We start from the raw sequence: 21,332 nt of genomic DNA on the forward strand, positions 1-21,332 counted from the left end.
AAACTTTTTTAGCACACTCTCTCTCAATCTTGCCTGAAAACATGTAGAAGTCACATGCCAGGTAAAAGGTATCCTTGACATTTAAGTAAAGGAGAAAGAAGGGGGCCTGGGTAACACAGTGGTAAAGACACTGGCTACCACCCCTGGAGTTCACTAGTTCGCTAGTTCGAATCCCAGGGCGTGCTGAGTGACTCCAGCCAGGTCTCTTAAGCAACCAAATTGGCCTGGTTGCTAGGGAGGGTAGAGTCACATGGGGTAACCTCCTCGTGATCACTATAATGTGGTTTGTTCTCGGTGGGGTGCATGGTGAGTTGAGCGTGGTTGCCACGGTGGATGGCATGAAGCCTCCATACATGCTATGTCTCCATGGCAACATGCTCATCAAGCCACGTGATAAGATGCACAGGTTGACGGTCTCAGACACAGAGGCAACTGGGATTCGTCCTCCACCACCCAGACTGAGGCGAATCACTATGCAACCATAAGGACTTAAAAAGCACATTGGGAATTGGACATTCCAAATTGGGAGAAAAAGGGGAGAAAAAAAAACTAAAAACTTAAACTTAAAACTTAAGTTTTAAGTTCTAATGTAGATTATGACAAGTAGTGTCTCAATTTTCTATTTTCCCTCCATACATACAATGGGGTCCAAAGGTTTGAGATTATAAATATTTCTATTTTGCTTTGCTTTTTTCCTTGATCTTTTGACATATAAAAGTTCATTGTACTATAAAGACATACTGTAAGTTTCAGAAAAGCTTCCTCATTGCAGAAGATTTGTTGAAACCAAGCTGACAAAACGACTCATTCTCCACTTCCTCTACATTGTGATGTCACACTGAGGTAGACATTTGCATCTCACCACCTCCACAACAACATATCAAAGGCTGCATCCAAAACCAAAGGTAGCTGTCTTGTTGACTTGCTGCCCTATCAGTCAACGACTCAACAGACTGCATTTGCATATGAAGGTACCTCCAGAAACTGGTTTTGGACAGGCTGCTGAGGCTGCATAACGTCACATCGTTGCTAGGATACCAGCAACTGATTATCGCCATCTCGTGTGTACTAAAGGTAACTCGTCTACTTCATTCAGTCCTACCGAACCACAATGGTCTAATAATCTAGAACAAAATCAAGAGAGTTTTGGTGATAAACAAGTGTATATTTATTTTTATTAATATGTTTATTAATTTTCAATCTTTATAAACAAAACAATACAAAACAGAACAACTCAGCTCACAGACACCACATCTATACAGACAGTGACTCAAGAATCACATAGTATAAAAAGAAAAATAACTGACAAATAGATGACTACAGAAGTATGTGTGACACTCCTGTTCTACTCCGTACGAGACTCAAAGCGGCGTCTCCGGCATGGGAGGTGTGTGCGCTAACAAGGAGGCTAAAGGCTACAGCCACTGTTACATATGGCACAAGTCTGTACTACACAAACCCTCTTGTAAGAATAGTAGAAAAACTTAATCCAATATATGACATAAAAGGCTCCCATGTTCTACGAAATACATCCCAAGTGTATATTTAATTACTACAATACTACTTTCTCACTAGAAATGGAATCAAAATGTGGAAAAAATTTATAAAAACATTTATACACAAATTGGCTATCAACTGCCTCTTCAGCCACCCATTTTTTCCCTTCAGCTCAACTGGCTCAACTGCTGTGGAACCACGTTCACAGGATTGTGGGATTTCATAGGCAGCGAAGGATACATCTATGCTGCCATCAAAAATCGATCAGATGAAGGTATCTCAGTAGACAGGATGTGATGCAAACATTGGATTTGGATGTACCTTCATCCCTTCCTACCACCGTATACAGCCTCCGGAGGCAGCATTTTCCTGGTTTCGGACACAGCCAACAACTACTTTATCTAATTACTTCCGTAATCCCGCCCAGTAGTGGTGAGCAGTGAGATGGCAAGGAGAGAGCAGGTCAGTCAAGAGCAAAGAGCCAATCACAGCAGTGGGTGTTTACTGTCAAGTCTTAAAGGAGAAGCAGCACAAAACAGAGCGTTTCTGACAGATGGTCAGAATGAGGGTGAAAAATTATAATGTTTTGCAAATATATTATTATCTTTTTATTTTATTTTTTTTTGGCAAAAACTAGTAAACCTCAAGGATCACATTAAAAGAATAAAAAAAAAGGCATGTCATGACACCTTTAATAACAGCATGCACTTGAGCTGATATGGACTTCACAAGTTTGTGCATAATTTTGATGTCACAAATTTGCTTATTTGATTTGTGATCTGGAAGATCAGAATATTTATGTCTAAATATTTTTTTGTTTTAATTTTCTGAAAATCTTTCCTAAAACTGTTAATTTCCAGATTTTCAATCCCAGATTTTCCATATACTCAGATTTTTGGACCCCATGCATTGTCTATGAAAAACTAAGGGTGCGTCTTAAAAAAATTAAGGAATCAGTTATCAATTTATTATTTCAGAAATAAATACTTTTTCAAATTGAAAATACTATTTTTAAGATTTACGCATTTCAATTTCTAAACAATTTCCATCAAATTGAATGGAGAATTATTTAAAAGAATACATCAGTTAAACGTATATATATTGTACAAATCTTTAACAAAACTAAATAATTAAAACATACGTTTATAATTCAATTTGATGGAATTTTGTTATGAAATTTATAGGCTAAAATATTTTTTTTAATGTATTTAAAATTGTTTAATTTATCTTCAAAAATCAGTTAAATGTTACAATAAACTAACACAAAAACCCATGAACAGTGCAAGATCTTTCTAAAGCATTCTTGGGTTCCTTGTTTCTGAAGCTCTCAATTTTAATGTCTGATTTCAAAAATTGACGTTATAAATATCACATCACAAGTAAATCATTCACCCCATACATTAGAACTGCTCAATGTTTTATAGAACTGCGTCACACTGTTTATCCAGAGAGTTTTATGAATTCATATATGGAGCTGAAGTAAATGGCATTTTCCATATGTTTACACCTCTCTCCATCTCCCAGACAAGAGCTGAACTCAGTGCACCTAATTTCAGCCTGGTGAAAAAAAAAAAAAGGGGCCCATTGATCTATATTGATTGATGACTAATTTATGTGCCTCCTACCAGGGTGTTCTGTCTTGCAGCATAAGTAGCAATGTCCGGAGTTTACTTCATTTGGCTGCCAGTGTAAAATCTTTCTAAACAAGACAACTAGAGTGACTTCAGATCTAAATGAGAATGGCAGACATTAACATCTTATTTTTTACTGAATGTACTAGAGTCCTGTCTATAATGTGGGTGCATTGATGGCTTTTAAGTTATTTGGTGATGGAACCAACCTCATCTCATTTACATGTGTTCATTCATTTGATTTGCTGTTGAGTTCTGGCTCGTGATGACACTGGCTGAATGTTCTCAGTGATGTCATGTGCATACCTGAAGATATTCTAAAATAGATGCATGTATTCTGATAAGGCAATGGGGTAGGTGTCAAAGTCCAACACAGCAAAATAATTTTTTGTCTTGTTATTTAGAAAAAGACTCTAAACCTCCTAACAGTAGCAAAATAGTTTTAGTAAGACCAGTTTCAGAGAATATATCTTGAGTTAGGTTTATTTTTCTTATCCCATTTTCAGTTATTTCTTGTTGTAAGCATAAACCAGACTACATTTTATACATCTAACATTTTATATGTTAGACAAAATACTGATTATCAATTAAGAAATCAAATGATAAATAAAAGTTAATTGTTACCAAACAGGTGAATCAATCGTAAAATATTTTTTGTACTAAATTTAATTCAATTTCCGATTTGAATAAACTTCAGGCATTCACATGGACCTGACCGGATTTATGTTTACGAAGGACTAATAGAAGAAAGTGCTGAATATTTCAGATGAATAGTGAAACCACATCAATTATGAATGGCTGCTTGTATTTAGTGATTGCTCAGGCCATTAATTTGTGATTTCACTGAGGAAATTTGACAATACACTATAACTCATTGGCAAAGATGCGCAGAGCACAACATTGCTAATAGTAGGCTACTGTTTTTGGAAAATAAACCTACTGTAATTTAACAGGCAGTAGCTAAACTTACTATTTAAACTGCTAGTGTGCTAATTATGAGATAAACTGAATAATGTTTCATCACTATAATAACATTTACTATACTTTCCTCATAGTCAGAATTGATAACAGGAAAGGATCTTCAGCAGCCATAACTTTGATGTAATGGTCCTCGCTCATTTTGTTTCCATGATACAAACTGAACGCCTGCTTTATGACACTTTAAATGTAGACCAGACATCCATCTTTGCAATCTGGCATAAAAGAGTGAGAAAACACACTGTCCCTTGAGAAAAAAACAAACAAATCAAAACCAAGTAGGTACAGCTGCAGGCTGGAGATCTCCAAATGGAGGGTGTAAACTCCAAAATAGGGTGTGGTTTCTCCAGAAGGGGCAGGGTTACACCAAAAGGGGGCTTGCACCAACTCCAAAAGGGGGCAACACCCCCACAGATGGTTAGGGTTACGGAAAGGGTCAAGTAAGGGGCTCCATATTATCTTTGCTGGCGATTTGGAGCTCCCGCCCCTTTTTGGAGCTCTGTCTGCAGATATACCATTCTCACCAAAACAAAAAACTTAAGTACTTAGATACTTAGGTGAGATAACCTGACAAGCAAACTCTATGCAAACTAATTTATGCAGTGGGATGTATGACTGACATTTGACCATTATTACCAGTCAGTAAAGCAGATGTGCAGTACAGTCTTATTATATTTAAATGGAGGCAAAAGCAATGAATACTAAGTCTGGACAACAACTTGGAGTACAAAAATAGTATGTAAAATGTAACTGAATAACAATGATACTTATTATTGACCTGTCAAGTTTTGATAAAAATTGTGTAAATAGGCATAATTTTATTTATTTTTTTTAGCTATTTCAGCATTGTCCTGTGGTGTAACATGCTATAAATCATCTAAAACTAACAATAAATAATTTAACTGAACATGGATTGGATGTGTTGAACACATAACAGGCTTAAACCGTTTTTGCTGTTCTAAACAACAGAACTCACATTTTATACTATGATACAGCATTACAAATTCATATTATGCATATTAAACATGCTTTTTCGAATTAGATATTTTTTAGGTGTTTCTTAATGTTACATACAGAAAAAATATTGTAAACTTTAAACAATGTAATACATTTATGTAATTAATTTTAAATAAACTGTCATTTTTTCACATTCACATTTACACACATTCACATTATATCGGTGGCCGATAAATTGGTACATTTTGTCCAACTTGTCTACCATAAAAAGTTAAATGAAAATAATTTCTGTCATGATATCCAGAGAACACACATCCTGTTAAAAACAGATAAAACCTCGAACTACTTTAACTTCTCCATACAGTGATTTAGGCTTTCACAAACCTTACTCTGTGCATGCAAATCATTTAGGCACAATTTTACCTTCATAATGTTATACTAAATATGTATATGCGGGCACTACCATTGCCCATAAAAACTAAATTAAACAAAAACTAAAAATGATATATTTTACATAACCAAAAATATAAATACAATTTCAAAGAGCAGACATTGCACACTTCCAGCTATTTTAACTCGCCTATTTCCCCCTCCCCTCCCCGTGACTTTGCTGATTGCAGGTCTCGCGTGAGCTCGCGTTATTTCTCTCCACCCCCACCAACCAGCCCGGCCCCGCCCCTCCGCTCCGCACTTTCCGTCTGTAGCTCTCTCTGTCTCTCTCTCTCTCTCTGGAACACATGAGCTTCTCATCTCGAAACCTGAAACGCAGCAGCAGCAGCAGCAGCAGCAACAACGGAGGCATCGACCCCCCTCCCCGCACGCACACACGACATGGCTACAATCGTAACCTCGACCAGGTTTACGGACGAGTATCAGCTTTACGAAGAGCTGGGAAAGTAAGTAATTGTGGCATTGTGACGTAAAGGAACAATGTAGCATTGTGACGTCACCGGCGCAAGTTACTCTTGTTTGTTGCGTTCCGTTCTTTGAGTTGTATGTTGACAGCGGGGGAAATGACTCGCAAAGAGACTCGTAAACCTTTCCGAAAGCCTCGAATTTGATCGGATCAAGTCCAGGACTGAGTACCGCACTAGGCTCTGGACTTGATCCGGATCAAGCCGTTGTGCGTTGCTAACTAATCTAAGGTTTTAATTTTACGTTTGAAGCTTTACTGCTGGTTTTTGAGTGATATAAATGCCATATAGTATGTTAATTGTGCAATATACAATGAAGAATGTTCACACAGTGCTTTATTTTAAGGGCTCTAGTGGTTTTGAGTACTAAATATTTTCTTTTGCATGTTGAATGTAGTGTATACTAAATTGAAAAAGGCTCTAGTGAGTACAATATATGTCCTATATTTTATTGAATGTAGTGTGCATACTATGCAGAATGTTTTTGCCTTGTTTTATTTTAAGGGCTCTAGTGGTTTTGAGGACTATGTTTATGCACTATGTTGTATGTAGTGTATACTGTTATGTGGAATGTTCACGGCCTGTTTTGAGGACTGTATGCACTGTAGTATGTTGAACGTAGTGTATACAATGTAGATTGTTTATGCCTGGTTCTGAGTACTGTATATGCACTATAGCTTATTGAATGTAGTGTATACTATGTAGAATGTTCATGCCTTGTTTTATTTTAGGGGCTCTTGTGGTTTTTGAGTGCAGTATATGCACTGTAGTATGTTTGATATTGTGAATACTATAATGTTCATACCTTGTTTTATTTTTAGGGCTTTTTCTCGGTTTCTTTGAGGATTTTGTTGGCACTTTGCCTGGCGTTTAACAACAATTTTCTCTCAGCAATGTAGATTGTCTTGTATTCTAGTAGGCTATTTTGTTTTGAAGCAGTTCAAAATTAAAAGAGCATAGTGTACTATATAGAGCACTCAAGGTTCTGTAGCTGAATACATGAAAAAATTGAAATATGAAGTATGTCGCACACACACAGTTACCGAGCAAAAACACAGAATGTTCCCCTTACTGTAAATGGTTCCAATATTTTGGGATCCCACTCCTAATGTTCTGAGACCGCTCATTTAGTTTTTCTTAATCAATAAACTAAACTTCCCAGAATGTTGGAGGGAGGTAATTGGTGTGACAATCTAAAAAGAACTTTGATAGAACGCTATTTAATTGGTAGTTTTAGTTTTTATTTTGTGCAATCCTATTTTTTCAGTATTTTCTAGGGATGTGCACGGTTACTGTTTTTTACATTCTGTTAAACAGGAGTTTTCATGAATGGTTAATTTATTTTTCATTGTAAGTCGGGACTCAGGAATAAACATTTAAAGAACGTTTATTGCAATGGAATTTCCTCAAACACTACTCAAAATAGCAGCAAATAAAGAGCACAGTGAGATATGAGCCTAAACACATTGATCTTTAAAAGATAAAATCTCACATTGAAGTCAAACAAAATAATCAAACTGTTCCTGCCTGTTTTTGCGCACTACCTGTGTAGGTTCACATTTCTGTGAGGTATGCAAGTATTGTCATATGTGGAGTTACAGTACACTGCTGCGCTTAAATTGCATCTTCGGGGTGCTTTGATTTTTAAATGGTTAAAAATGAAACGGCATTCATTGAACTTGTTTAATTATTGTATGTAAATATGCACACCAGAGCAAAAGGGAAAAAACACTGTCTTAACCGGTTATCAAGCGCTGAAACTTTGCTCAATGAAAAACAACCTGGAATCATGTTTAATGGTGTAACAGTCACATTAAATCCCTTTTTGCAACCTGAACTTCTTCAGAACGCAGCACAGTGAATGAAACATTTAGCAGCTTATGACCTGCGTTTATAAAAATTAAAGGTCATTTTTGTTGTATTATGTTATTGTAAGTCAGCATACTGTATGTGAGACATTGGTGAGTTGGACTTCTTTTTCAGCCATGCTCAATGTTTCTATGTCTTGGATGCATTTATAATTGCACTGTTGTTATGTCATGCCTTATTGACAGATCTTTCCGTGTTTGCACGAGTCTGCATCTTTTGCTTTCGAGGTAAATCAAGATTCATGTGTTTTTTATTCACAGGGGTGCATTCTCCGTGGTGCGGAGATGTGTCAAGAAATCCACTGGCCAGGAATATGCTGCTAAAATTATTAACACAAAGAAACTGTCAGCAAGAGGTAAGACACTTTATCTGAATCTTACTTCTAGTAGGGTGCTTGTGAGCATTAAATTCAGCACTCCATCAGTTGCATATGATGCAATATGGGATGAAGCTGTTGTGTGTCATCTGTGCATTGAGGGAAGGAGAAGAATAGGCATCATAAACTAAGCTTTCAGGTTCTTAACAGAAGGCCGGAGGCATTTACATTTGCGGAATTGTAATCTACAACCACATTATCTAGGTCTGTTAGTCCAAATTCGCAAAAATCGGACTGTTGGAGGAAAGCGTTTACATGACATTTTAAAACCAATTACTGATTTAGTCCTACTAAAATTGAACTTTAAAAGTGCATGCAAACATACTGTTATTTCCCGGGAATCAAACCCGGAATCTTGCAATTGCTTGAGCTATGCTCTATAGAAACATTTATACATTTTAATGTAGTCGAAAGCTCTTGGGGGGGCCTGGGTAGCTCAGTGAGTATTGACGCTGACTACCACACTAGAGTCGCGAGTTCGAATCCAGGGCGTGCTGAGTGAATCCAGCCAGGTCTCCTAAGCAACCAAATTGGCCCGGTTGCTTGGGAGGGTAGAGTCACATGGGGTAACCTCCTCATGGTCGCTATAATGTGTGGTTCTCGCTCTCGGTGTGGCGCGTGGTGAGTTGTGCATGGATGCTGCGGAGAATAGCGTGAAGCCTCTACACGCGCTATGTCTCCGCGGTAACGCGCTCAACAAGCCTTGTGTCAATACGTGGATTGACGGTCTCAGACGTGGAGGCAGCTGAGATTCGTCCTCCACCACCAGGATTGAGGTGAGTCGCTATGCCACCATGAGGACCTAGAGCGCATTGGGAATTGGGCATTCCAAATTTGGGAGAAAATAAAAAAAGAAACGTCTCTTTTATTTGTCTTTTTTTAATATATATATTTTTTTATTTCTGTCCATCCCTGATTTCTCTAAAGTGCAACACTGAGAAACACATGAAAATACATGTTGTGCCCTGCAGCAAAAATCTGACAAATAGTCCCACCTGCAGTTTTGTGTTTATCAGTACCACGTGGTGTCGCTAAAAGCTGCTTTTGATTAGAGAAAAAAGAGAATAGAGCGCTCAATAGGAAAAAAAATAGGTTCTTTTTTTTAGTCATTTCAGTTAAAGAATGAAAGATGGATTTTTCCATGAACAATGAGATTTAAGGTGTGTTTCAAAGCCCTGCATAGGTTGCTGTGGAAAAGGAGGTATTCACTGGCATCTTTTCATTTGTCTTAACATTCAGTTGCTGCCCTGATACATGGGAAAACATTGTGGTATATTATGAATGTTAAAAAGGCATATAAGCTGAGTCATACACTAGGGAGGATTCTGGGTAATTTGAGCTGATAGTAAACTTTATTGTCTTATAAAGTTATGACAGTGTTGCGGGCAGTGTGAAACTGGGTTATTGATTGCTGGAGAAAAATGATCAGCCAAATTGGAGATGAATCATGTGCAGTGATTTCCATTTTCTTAATGAAATAAGCATTAATCTGCAGGACTCAACAATAAAGATGGCCCATGGCCAGGTTAAGAGAGTTTCGGGCCAGTGCTGTGTTGTCACTACATCTCACTTTCATTGAACATGCACATGTGGTGTTCTGCCTTTTGAACTTAAACATTTTTCTGTGATGTATTGAACATTATTGTTGCCAATTCTGTTGATTTATATACGTAACCAAGGTATTGTGTTCTAGCTGGCTGAAATACAGTAGGTTAGTTAGTTGAAATGGCAAGAATGACTTGTGATAGTCTTGGATTCATCAGTTAAAATGGTTTGAAAATTATAAACAAATCAGTAATGCTTTCTACCAAATGCCGTTGTTTTAATGGGTTTATGAATTTACAGTCACGGAGTTACATTGGCTAATAGAACGTAGCCTAACAATCCGGTTCTGGATGTAAAAAATCCTATACATTTTTTCAATTGGCAAATACATTTTTAACTATATCTTATAAACCTTTAAATACCGACCACCATGAGCTCCGTGGTTGTTAATGAATGGTATATGCTTCTTTTGAAGCCATCCATCCATGTTATTTCAACTTCATTTTTAAGAAATCGTGTGTAAAAGCGGAATTACCCATGGAATATCTGCACTACCCATGATCCTGAGGAAAAATGCTCCCTTACTACACGCTCAGGCTACTTATATATTTTTAAATTTCTGAATATTTTTAAATAGAATTAAAATTAATTGTTTCTAGACTTATAACCAACAAATTAAAATCAATAGTTTTATATATTTTCCGTCGTTTTTAATTCAACAATGTCATTCGCAATGCTTTATGGGATTGTAGTTCTTGGCCTTATAAAAGACGATAAGTACACTGTCTTGTCTTTTTTGTCTGATTTTCAAATGCTTTTTTGTTTGATGAAGCAAAATGTAAAATATTGTCACATATTGTCAGGGAAAGTAAAAATCATTACTTCAGGCCGAAAAAACATTGTTGAGCCCTTCTCTGATTTAGCTTGTAGAGTTTTATTCTGCTGCATTATTTCTAAATGTACATGCCTCAGCAGGTTGGAGAGCATCGTTTGTCATAATGGCAGGAGGTTAGTAAGTAAAGTGTCTTATGCAGTACGTCTTTCTCCCTCCCTTGATTTGCTGATTTGCAGTTTTTCATTCAGTTAATGTGGAATTAAGTGGGAAGCATGGACAGTGAGGGTCTTGTTTATGGCACAGCCATTTTCTTTGTTGATTACTTGTTTCCAGTGGCCCGGCCTATTAAGGGCTGCTGTACTGGACCATGCTACAGCTGGCCTGTTAGCCGGAGAAGAGGGGTGTGACGGGAACCCTTTACCTACTAATATAGAGATTCTGGAAGTTACCCATGGAATTGTGTGGTTCCTGTCTGCTTGATGTAATGCGATATTCAATTTATCTGACTGAGATTAATGCTAGGTTTAATGTTCTCTCAACTCTGGCTGTGAGTGTGCATTTAATTCTAGTTGATGTAGTTCAATTCAAAAAGTCCTGGATCAATTTGCAGACTTACCGTGCCTCCCTGCAACATTTTTGGTGGCTTGACATTAGGGCTGGGCAATATGGCCAAAAACATTTCTTATCACTATTTTTTTTTCATATGGTTCGCTATCGATATTTATCAATATATACAATTCATACCATTAATAGGGGAAGGAAATGGATTCCACATGTTTGTTAGACCTCAAGAATGAACATAACTGTGTAGACTACACAGGGCAAGCTACCTTTTAATTTTTAATTCAAGAAGTATACTCTGTTTAGGATTTAATCAAGATGCGGGGTTTCTTTCGTCTTCAGCGGACATTTGACTCCACTGACAGACTTTCTTGTGACGCTCCACAGGCTTATTAGGTGGCGGTAAGCTGGATTGTCAACTGTCAATAAACATCACATGAAGAAGAAACACTTTTTTGCCTGTGTCAACAAGCGGACGTAAAAGCACTTTGGATCATGAAAAAGCATTAACTAAATAGTACATAAGTAAACAGCAATGGTGTTGATGTTGGAGTTGTTGTTGTGTTCATTTGATAGCTGCAATATCAGTGCTGTCTTGTTCGGTACACAACGATATAATTTTAGCCAGCTAGTAGCTACCGAGCCTGCCAGTTTCAATGACAGCAGGGCGAGGTAGCTGCTAGCCTGCTAATACTTCCTAACAGGCTGATTTCATGACTAATTCAGTAAGCTAGTAGTGTGTATAACTTTGCCGAACTGCTTGCGTTTTTAGTGACACACTTGATCCGATCTTCTAGATGTAGAACATTTAACTAAATATAAAAAATATCTTAAAAGTTTATCATCGATATAGAAAATGCTCGCTACAGAAATGCCGGTTTTCTTAAAGAGGTAGTACCGTTTTTGCAATTAAACAACAGATATGTAACAAAATATAATATAGGCAACAAAATGTATTGATAGAATACATGGATTTGTTAATAAAAAATAAAGCATATAAATAAAATGATAAAAAACTAATTAAATATCATTAGTAAAATTAACATTTTTGCAATGTATAATTAGCTGGGAGAGAATTTCTTTCAAATGTAAGCCAAATGAACATTATAATTTAAATATACCCAAATGAATAGAATCGGATTGAATCGAATCGGGAAATCTGTATCAGTACCCAACCCTAGTGTTGTGTGAAAAAGACCTGAATGATGATTCTTCAAAAATGTTCTTTTGTGTTCCACTGTAAAAAAATAACTTCATATATTGGAACAACATTAATAATTTTAAAACAAAGTAAATAATGATCGAATTTAGTTCTGAGAGAACTATTCTTTTAATTACCAGTTGGAAACCAGTTGGAGACGTGCCAATAAAGGAATCGTGTTGGAAGCAAATTGTTATTTTTCAGTAGAAGTTTTACTAGTGAATGTTCACTGTTGAAAATACTACACTACATTTCTCATAATTTCTCCGTGTCATGCGCAACTTTTCTCTTCATTTTGTTACACTAGCACTAAAATAGGTCCTGTCCTTTGCTGGGTAGAGAAAAAGAAAAAGAAATATTAAATTGCCCTATGCCTCCATTTTATTCTGACCAAAATGGCTTAAACACACATTACATTGTAATTACCTAGTAGCATATCTGGAGTACTTAAAGGCAGCATTTAGTTGTGTTGCTGAATTGTTAAAAAAAATTTGGTGGTTTTGACCAAGAGCTTGTTCCAGTAGCTAGGCAACCATTTCACCAGGGGTGTACGTGATTGGCTGACACAAACAAGGAGCTCAAGATTTGAGAGTTGGTGGTCGGAGTTGAGGAAGAGAACGAATGAGAGAGGAAAAAATCTCCCATAATCCCTTAGTGCCTGGTGCCCTGACGTGCACCACACGTCTGCAGAGACACACGTGAGCCTGACAGAGGCTTTAGAGTAGCAGAGTTTCACTCCACGCACCTACCCGTATCTGTCAATCAATCCAATGGCTTATGAAAAATGGGGTCATTCTGGTTCATTAGTTTAAAGCGATCTAATTGCATAGTCCCTGTGCCATTTTGGTACCGATATGGGATTTTTGAGACCAATACTGATTTTAGAGTGGGAAAATTCACTGATTAACGATATGGTGGCCGTTATATTACATTTTTGAGCTGGAATGAAAACAGACCTTTTCTATGTGGATTTTTCACCGATACTCAGAAGGCTGCTTTTTTTAAACAAATATTTTTATCAAAGAACATTTGTCATTATTATAATACATTGACAACAAATTCTAGAAATGAACACTGAGAAAATAAAGAATAAATAAAAATACAATAAATAGCTTAAAACATAAGTACTGTTTGTTTAGTATCAGTCAATGGCTGACCATTAAAGAATAAATAAAAATACGATAAATAGCTAAATAAACATCAGTACTGTATGTTCAGTATTAGTCAGTTGCTGACCATTTAAAGAAAGAATAAATAAAATAAAAATCAGTACTGTATGTTTAGTATCAGTCAAATGCTGACCATTTAAATAAAGAATACATAAAAATAAAATAAATAGCTAAATAAACATCAGGGGCCGGTTGCACCAGCTATACGTACGTTACAACTTAGCCTAGTCACAATTTACGCTCTACTACATATTTGAGTGTTGCACCATCAAACTTAGGTAGGACGTAAACCGACCAGGAGCAACTGATGGAATAAAAAAGCAGACTCATTTTAATGACATCAATGAGCTCATGTTTTGGCTGACAGGCATCAGTCCTTGTGACATATATGATGGTGTTGGCATTTACACTCGTTTACATTTACGAGAGAGAAAAAATACGTACTTTTAAGCGGCTCTTCAGCATGAAACAGTTCTGATGATGCAGTTTTCAGGGTGCATCGCCCGGTGTCAAGTTTCAACACATTCAAAATATATGTAGGATATTAAAATGAATAAATGTCTGTTTTTCCAGCCTGTTGTATTAGTGTTTATTTTTCACCCCTCATTTATTTTAGATACAGTTCCTATATATTATTATTTACACAGGGTGAATATGCTATTTATTAAATCTACTTTTATTACATATCGTATTTAAATGTCTGGAATACCAGACTTCTAAATATTACATTTTAGAAATGCAACGACTGGAATTGTTCGGATGAAGGGGGTACCAAACTGTGAATCCTGAACAAAACATTTTGGTGCACACATGTTTACTCATTAGCTTCCACTCAGTTGAAAGTATCTACGTGATTAGCTAGTTAGCTGTAAGCTCGTTGCCACGGAGAGTAAAAGACGGACTTTATTTACTTTTCAGCATTGCGTCTCACCAACAAGGTAATAACATAGCGTGAAATCAACACTCAACAGACACAATCCACCACCGCACCGTTGTTTGTTGAGCTGCAAAAATATGCTCTGATGTTTACCTTTCAGTCTGCTACATTACTGACTGCACTGACAAACTGTAGCTGGCTAAGAGCAAACACATGTGTGACATGGTTGTCAGGGACAGGGTTAACGTTATATTAGTTATATAAAATGGGGTCATTGTTTATTAACTTTCCAGTATGTATTTCACAAACTAGTTAACAGCTTACCTTGAAAACACCGCTCAGCTCACTCCGCCCTGTCTGCAGAGCCACCATCAGTTCAGAGTCTACTCTGTAAACAGTGGAGTCGGAGCACGCTCTGCTGGACAAACTACGCTATGACACCAATTCTAAAGCATTGTTTTTTGCATTATATGTTCTGAAAAAAAGTTTTCATATCGGCGCATATGGGTAAAATATACGGCGATACCGATAATATCGGCCGACCTATATATTGGTCGGGCACTAATATATGTATGTATGTATGTACACACCGATCAGCCACAACATTAAAACCACCTGCCTATATTGTGTAGGTCCCCTTCGTGCCGCCAAAACGGTGACATATATATATATTTACAGTGTGTGTGTGTAGTTGCATTACAATAAATATTGGGTTTAGAACATATGGAATATTTATATGTCAGAATTTTTTTACATTTCATTTATGAAGACAAATATTTGTATGATTAACAATCTGGCCAGGTCACATCATGGTCTTATTAGCAGTTGGGAGTGGGGAAGCTTTTCAGAGCCAAGGAAATTTGCGCCCATAATGAAAGCAGCTGTGTGCTCAAGCATTTTCTATCTATTCAGAAAAGTAAAGGTTGAATTGCTGTGGAAATAGCAGTAGAGGTCTGGTCTACACATACCAGTGTCTCATGTTGGCTTAGTCATGTTCTATAAAGAAGTTGCGTCATAGTGCAGAGTTTAATACAAATTACACCTTAGTATTTTTTGGGACTTAGGAGAAAATGCAGGATTTCTCTCCTTGGCTGTGTTTTAAAGGAATAGTTCACCCAAAAAATAAAAAAAATTCTGTCATCATTTACTTACCCTCATCTGTATGATTTTCTATTTTCCATGGAACACAAAAGATGTTAAGCAGTATGTTAGTTGGTCTCAGTCGCCATTCACTTTCATTGCGTCTTTTTTCCATACAGTAAAAGCGAGTGGTGACTGAGGCTGTCATTCTGCCTAACATCACTTTTGTGTTTGTGTTTCAAAGAAGAAAGAAAGTTTCATATTGTTTTGGAACAATTTAAGGGTAAATAATGACAGAATTTTCGTTTTTGGGTGAACTATCTTTTTAAGAGCTTTTAGTTTGTAGTTTTACATTGACCAATCAAAGAAATATATTTTTCTGTTGCTGTGTCTGCCTTATCTATGCATCTGTCCTCATCTCTCTTTTCTTGTGTGGGGGATTGCTTTGTATTGAGGTTAATCCACTTATTTAGTTGTATTTCATTGGCTCAGACCAGGGGTGTGTGCATGCAACAGCCGTATCTAATGTTGCCTTTTTTGTCTATGTGGTCGTAATTTCTTAGTCCTACGCAGACATATGTTGTTTAAACTTCTCCTTCGTCCATTATGAAAGCAGTGTGGAAGACTCAAACGGCTCCTTAGATCCATTGGATTCAGATTAAGCTGTTATTGAGAGGATTTAACCTCCCTTAGGCTGACTTGAGCCCCAGTCATCTAAAGGACCAGTTGCTTGTTTTGTTTAAAGAAAAGCAGCATGCGGTCAGAATTACTTCAGCATTTTGCTGTGATACTCCCTGATCGTAACACCAGAGGTCTGTTGGCAGTCGTCCAAAAGGCTCTATGTTTTCTGTCCTAGTGTTTGCACATACATGCACCCGTAATGCATGCATATACATATACATACAGTAGATGTTTATGTATATACACACATGCAGTTCCTTTGAAAGGGCATAAAAGGGTGTGAACCCTGCAGAAAAAAATTATGATCAAATAGTTGAGGACTTGTCCTCTCCTCTGTGAACTGCCTGCCCCATGACATCATAGTCTTCCTCTGACTCATCTGACTAGAAGCTTTATAACGCATTTTCACGTCATGGACCATTAATATCACTGTCACTTATCCTGCGTGTATCTCTCCCATATTGCTCACTCTCAAGTGCTTTATTATTGGCATAGTCATTTCCAGTTGCCCTATGCACATTTCTGCAGTGCCGCCAGTTATACTAGAAGAGGCTGTTCTGCAAAACATGAAGGGTCATTACCAAAAGTAGTACACCGTGTATTGGAGATTTAGTCAAAATATATGTATACCAAGTGTCTTGGGTGTTTGAGTTCGATACAAAATCTCAAGTCTTCATACTTACAGAGAACTTCTTCGCTCTTCTCTCAGAGCCAAAAAGAAGTTTGAAACAGCTAAGCAACAGCATACTGTTTGCAAACATTCAGACACCGGCCACACCGCTCTGGGAGGAGTTTAGAGGAGCATTTAAAAATGAAGACGAACAAGACTAAAACTTTAACTAATGACACATTAAAATGTTATCAATGACTTTGTCTCATTCTATCAGTAGAATTCACACAAGATCAGTAAAAAGCTGTTTTAACCACTCTGTTATGATTTAAAGTAATATCTATGCATTAGATAATGTGTAATTTGTTATGTTTACATTCTGCATTCACGGCACTCATGCGCTAACACACGTCTATATGCGCTGGTTACACTCTGTTATTGTATTTTATAATGACACTGATACTACTGTAAAGATGGGTTTATAAAAGAGTGTTAATAGTTAGAATGCAGACAAAAAAAATGATAAGATTTGTGAATGGTTTTCTGCTGCGGACGACACAAGAGTGAAGCAGCTTATCAAACAGCAGAGTAAATAGACACAAATCGATAATTAAAACATTTTTTTACTTTAAGTTGTTGCTTCCGCCCAGTGCTCTATTGCTGTTTGAAATGATCAAACATTCGAGTGACCTTCCTTCCTCTGTTGAACAAATTCAAAATACACGCTTCCAACTTCTTGTGTGAACACACCATAGCACTTATGTCACTGTGTCGACTGCTGGCAGGAAGTGATTTTTTTTTTCAAGTTAATATAGTTTTAATTATCAATTTGTTTCTTACACCAACCTATTGGTTTGCTTCAGAAGACATTAATTGGATTACTTTTATGCTGCCTAAATATGCCTTTTGGACTGTCAAATAGCCAGCAGCCTGATGGCACCTGTTCACTTAAATTGTAAGGACCTACAGGGCTTCAAGATTTTTCTGAAAATCTTAATTTATGTTCTGCTGAAGAAATACAGTCATAAACATATGGGATGGCATGAGGGTATGTGAATAATGACAGAATTAAAATTTTTGGGTGAACTATTCCTTTAAGCAGCCAGTACAAAATGTTTCTGAATTTTCATGCTGGCATGCTGATACAAAGCACTGAAACTCAAAAACAGCTTCATTTTGGACAGATTTTGATCTAAATGACGTCACACCCATTTGTTCTTCAATTTGGAATGAAGTATGCACTATGCATGGGCCTTTATAGGCTCATATATTGGCCAGGCCGGTTAATTGAGTATATTTGGCCATTATTTTTATTGACAGTGGTTTTGGCAGACTTCTCAGTGGATTACAAACAGTTTTTGATTTAATTTTTTTTGGTTAATTTTGAATAAATATTGTGTGTAATAAGTAGTGCTGGGTATTGAGATAGATTTCCCGAATTTGATTAGATTATGATTTCAATTCAGTTCAATTCCGATTCATTTGGCAATATTTCAGTTACAATATCCATTTTGCTTATCTATGAAAGAAATTCTCTCTCAGCCAGTGCTTTTAATTATACAGGAGACTTTCTAACTTGGTACATTCCAAAAATATTTTACAAATTATATTTTATTGTATGTTTTTCATAATTTTGGTCACATTTTAGCTTTTTAAAAATGTATTCCATCAATCACTGATGAGTGAAATCTGAAAAATGTCCAGCCAGTGGCGAATCATAGACATTTTTAGTGGTTTACTCGCATTGTAGAGGGTTGTCGCATGGAGTAAAGGATCGCTCTTGGTATTTAAAAATCAAAATCGAGAATGGTCAAATGAAGATTGAGATGCATTGGAAAATCTATATTTTCACCCATGCCTAGTAGGGACATGTCCCTGTGAATGTTAAGAATAAAAAGATGTGATAATATCAAATGAACATTTTCTAAAATAATCCCTACCAGTACTGTTAGCAGTCGGATTTGAGACTGAATGCAGTGTATGTATTGGAAGTAATGTATGTTTCTGTCGTATTTTCATTTGTAAAATAAAAGTATTTCATTTGTCTTTTTAGATTGTATTAACAGTTACCATCTAGCACTTGACTCCATGCAAGCTATATCTTTTTTAAGCTTGACACATTCTCTTTGGTGCGATTTAAATTGATTTGTAAAATGAAAAAATCTGGAGGTTTGTTAAATTAAAAATATATATATATGTTGTATTGTTTGAAATGTTTTATTCAGTGAACAAAAGGTAGTGAACAAATATTTGCATACTTAGAAATACGTTTTCTGAGCAAGAACAACTGATCAGCTGTAACCAGCTCCTTGGCTGTAACAGGCTATTTCACCGTGTTGGCGAAAACGTGGTGCATCAGCATTACTTGTGCCATTGTTGAACATATTCAACAGTTGACTGTTATCAGTCTGTGTAGTACATAATAGGAATGAATTGGAAGTATATAATGTGTGTTTGAATTCAATTTTCCTAGTGTGCCAAGCGTGTATCGGACAGCCCAAATCTTAATCCCCTCTCCTCTGGGATTGCTGACCTCTTTGTTAAGCCTCATTTTGAACTCTATTGTGTGAGAGGAGTGGTTCTAGGACTGATAGAAACACATCCTCACTATGGGGAGTCGAGTGGCATTGTGTTTGGCTCTTCTTTTCTGACCGGGAGCCACGAGCAAGCACGATACACTCATTTTGCACTCTTTGTTCTGTGCTGTTGCGTACTGTGCCTTTTAGAAGAACTTCCATCGATTGCACCCCCTTCCGAGTCCAGTTCCTTCCTGCTTTTTTGCCATTTTATTTTACTCTGCTTCCCTTCTGTTTCTCATTTCTTCTGCTGTGATAGCCTTATTAAAACCCGAGATATTGTGAAATCACTTTTCCCAACAAATTGGCTTTGTTCAATTTTCCATGTGCTGCATTTATGAAAAAGAGAGGTAGTCGAATAAATTGGATCTGAGTGTTTAGAAGTTGGGGCTCGAAGGTAGAGGTTTGGAAGCTGGAAAATGTGATTAGTCACCTGTTAAGGGGTTGATTGTTGGAATAGTTATCTCGGGTAGCTACTACTTAAAATCGTTTAGGAAGAGAGACAGGAAAGAGAACAAGACAGGAAAAGCAAGTCATCCTGAGAAAGAAAATGATTACAGGCAGAAACCTTTGCCAAGTGGTTCTGGCAATGAATGGGACCTGGTAGAATGAGTCTAGAAACTTAAAGGGGGCATATCATGAGGTAGCAAATTTTTCTTGTTTTGAGATAATAGAGCTTGATGTACTATTAGAACATGCTGTAACTTTCAGAACTCAAAACCTCCGTCCCAGTCCAAAAGGTCTTGCACAATGTTTTTCAAAGTTGGTGTTTCGGAGTGTTGCAATTTTTTAAATCATGATCCCGTGTTGTTACTCTAATGCCAGGAAGCGCTATTTTTAATGAAAATTTTTTTTTCTTAAATATGAATGAAAATGAAGTTAGGATTGGAATATTTTAACATAACACAGGATGTCTTCAGTGGAAAACAAATTTTACTTTTTAAACCAGTCATGTTTTTGGCACTTTACTAACATTATAAGTGGTCCTTGGCAAAAAAAAAACAACAACAAAAATCTATATACAGTGTGTGTGTGTGTGTGTGTGTGTGTGTGTGTGTGTGTGTGTATATATATGTATGTATATATGTATGTTTATATAAATGTGTTTATATATAAAACTGAAGATTTCATACAAAGGTGTACACTAGGGCTGGGACGATTCATGGACGTAATCGACGTCATCGATTACAGAAATACGTCGATTTGCATTACATGCGTTGGCGCATCGCAATGGAGTAATTAAAATGGCAGCGCTCTGTTTAAGTATGGACTCCCCCAAAGAACAAGCTGCATCTAAAACAAAACTCGCCTACGGTCATCTAAAGCGTGGGAGTATTTTAGCCAGAGACCCAACAATGTGGTGCTGTGTAAGCTATGCAAATTGGAAATGGCTTATCACAGCAGTACAACCACCGTGAATGAACACTTGAAGCGAAAGCATCCTGGAGCACTTTGTCAAGACGGCAGCAAGGCAGCACCGTAAGTCCTGTTTACTTTTTGTCCCCACCCAAGCATGACATATTAGTATTACAACACGTGTTTCTGTTAGTAGTAGTCACTTTAAATTGATTTTCTAAATGTTTCCTCATCGCCCCCATGTTAAAAGTAATTTCTGCACCACTGCTAACGTAGGGTGACCATATGTCCTCTTTTTCGGACCTTAAAAAAGCCTCCGGCCGGGATTTCTAAATTTGTGAAAATGTCTGGGATTCGGCTTTAGTTGCATTATGATGTGCATCTAGTTTAATACTTCTTTGTGTGTGCGTGCATATTTGCATTGCTTTAACCCCACTTTGTAAGTCCCGCCTTCTCGCACACCAATTGGTCAATTATAAGAGGCTTGCAGCAACTATTGGCCAAATTCCTGCCTGTCAATCTCACCGCGAACGTGCAAAGCGCTGTTGTGTTTGGCATCAAACAGTTGCTTGACAGTAGCAGCAAATGACAGCTGAGTGGAAACAATGCCCAAATGAAA

At 37.0% G+C, this 21,332-nt stretch overlaps 1 protein-coding gene across 15 annotated transcripts in view; it reads left to right on the forward strand.

Annotated features, from left to right (window-relative positions):
• The first annotated feature begins 5,753 nt into the window (after positions 1 to 5,753).
• The window catches only part of LOC127426935 (calcium/calmodulin-dependent protein kinase type II subunit gamma-like), a 125,347-nt gene continuing 109,768 nt past the window's right edge, over positions 5,754 to 21,332 (forward strand). For 3 of the 15 annotated variants that reach the window (XM_051674121.1, XM_051674122.1, XM_051674127.1), the window contains exons 1-2: positions 5,755 to 5,959; positions 8,107 to 8,201. In XM_051674121.1, coding sequence (XP_051530081.1) covers positions 5,895 to 5,959; positions 8,107 to 8,201 — 160 coding nt within the window. In that variant the 5' untranslated portion in view covers positions 5,755 to 5,894. Of the gene's footprint in view, positions 5,960 to 8,106; positions 8,202 to 21,332 lie in introns of all 15 variants that reach the window. The other 12 variants (XM_051674132.1, XM_051674135.1, XM_051674136.1 and 9 more) reach the window with 7 other exon arrangements.

Source organism: Myxocyprinus asiaticus, chromosome 36 (assembly GCF_019703515.2).
Source record: "Myxocyprinus asiaticus isolate MX2 ecotype Aquarium Trade chromosome 36, UBuf_Myxa_2, whole genome shotgun sequence".
NCBI lineage: Eukaryota > Metazoa > Chordata > Actinopteri > Cypriniformes > Catostomidae > Myxocyprinus > Myxocyprinus asiaticus.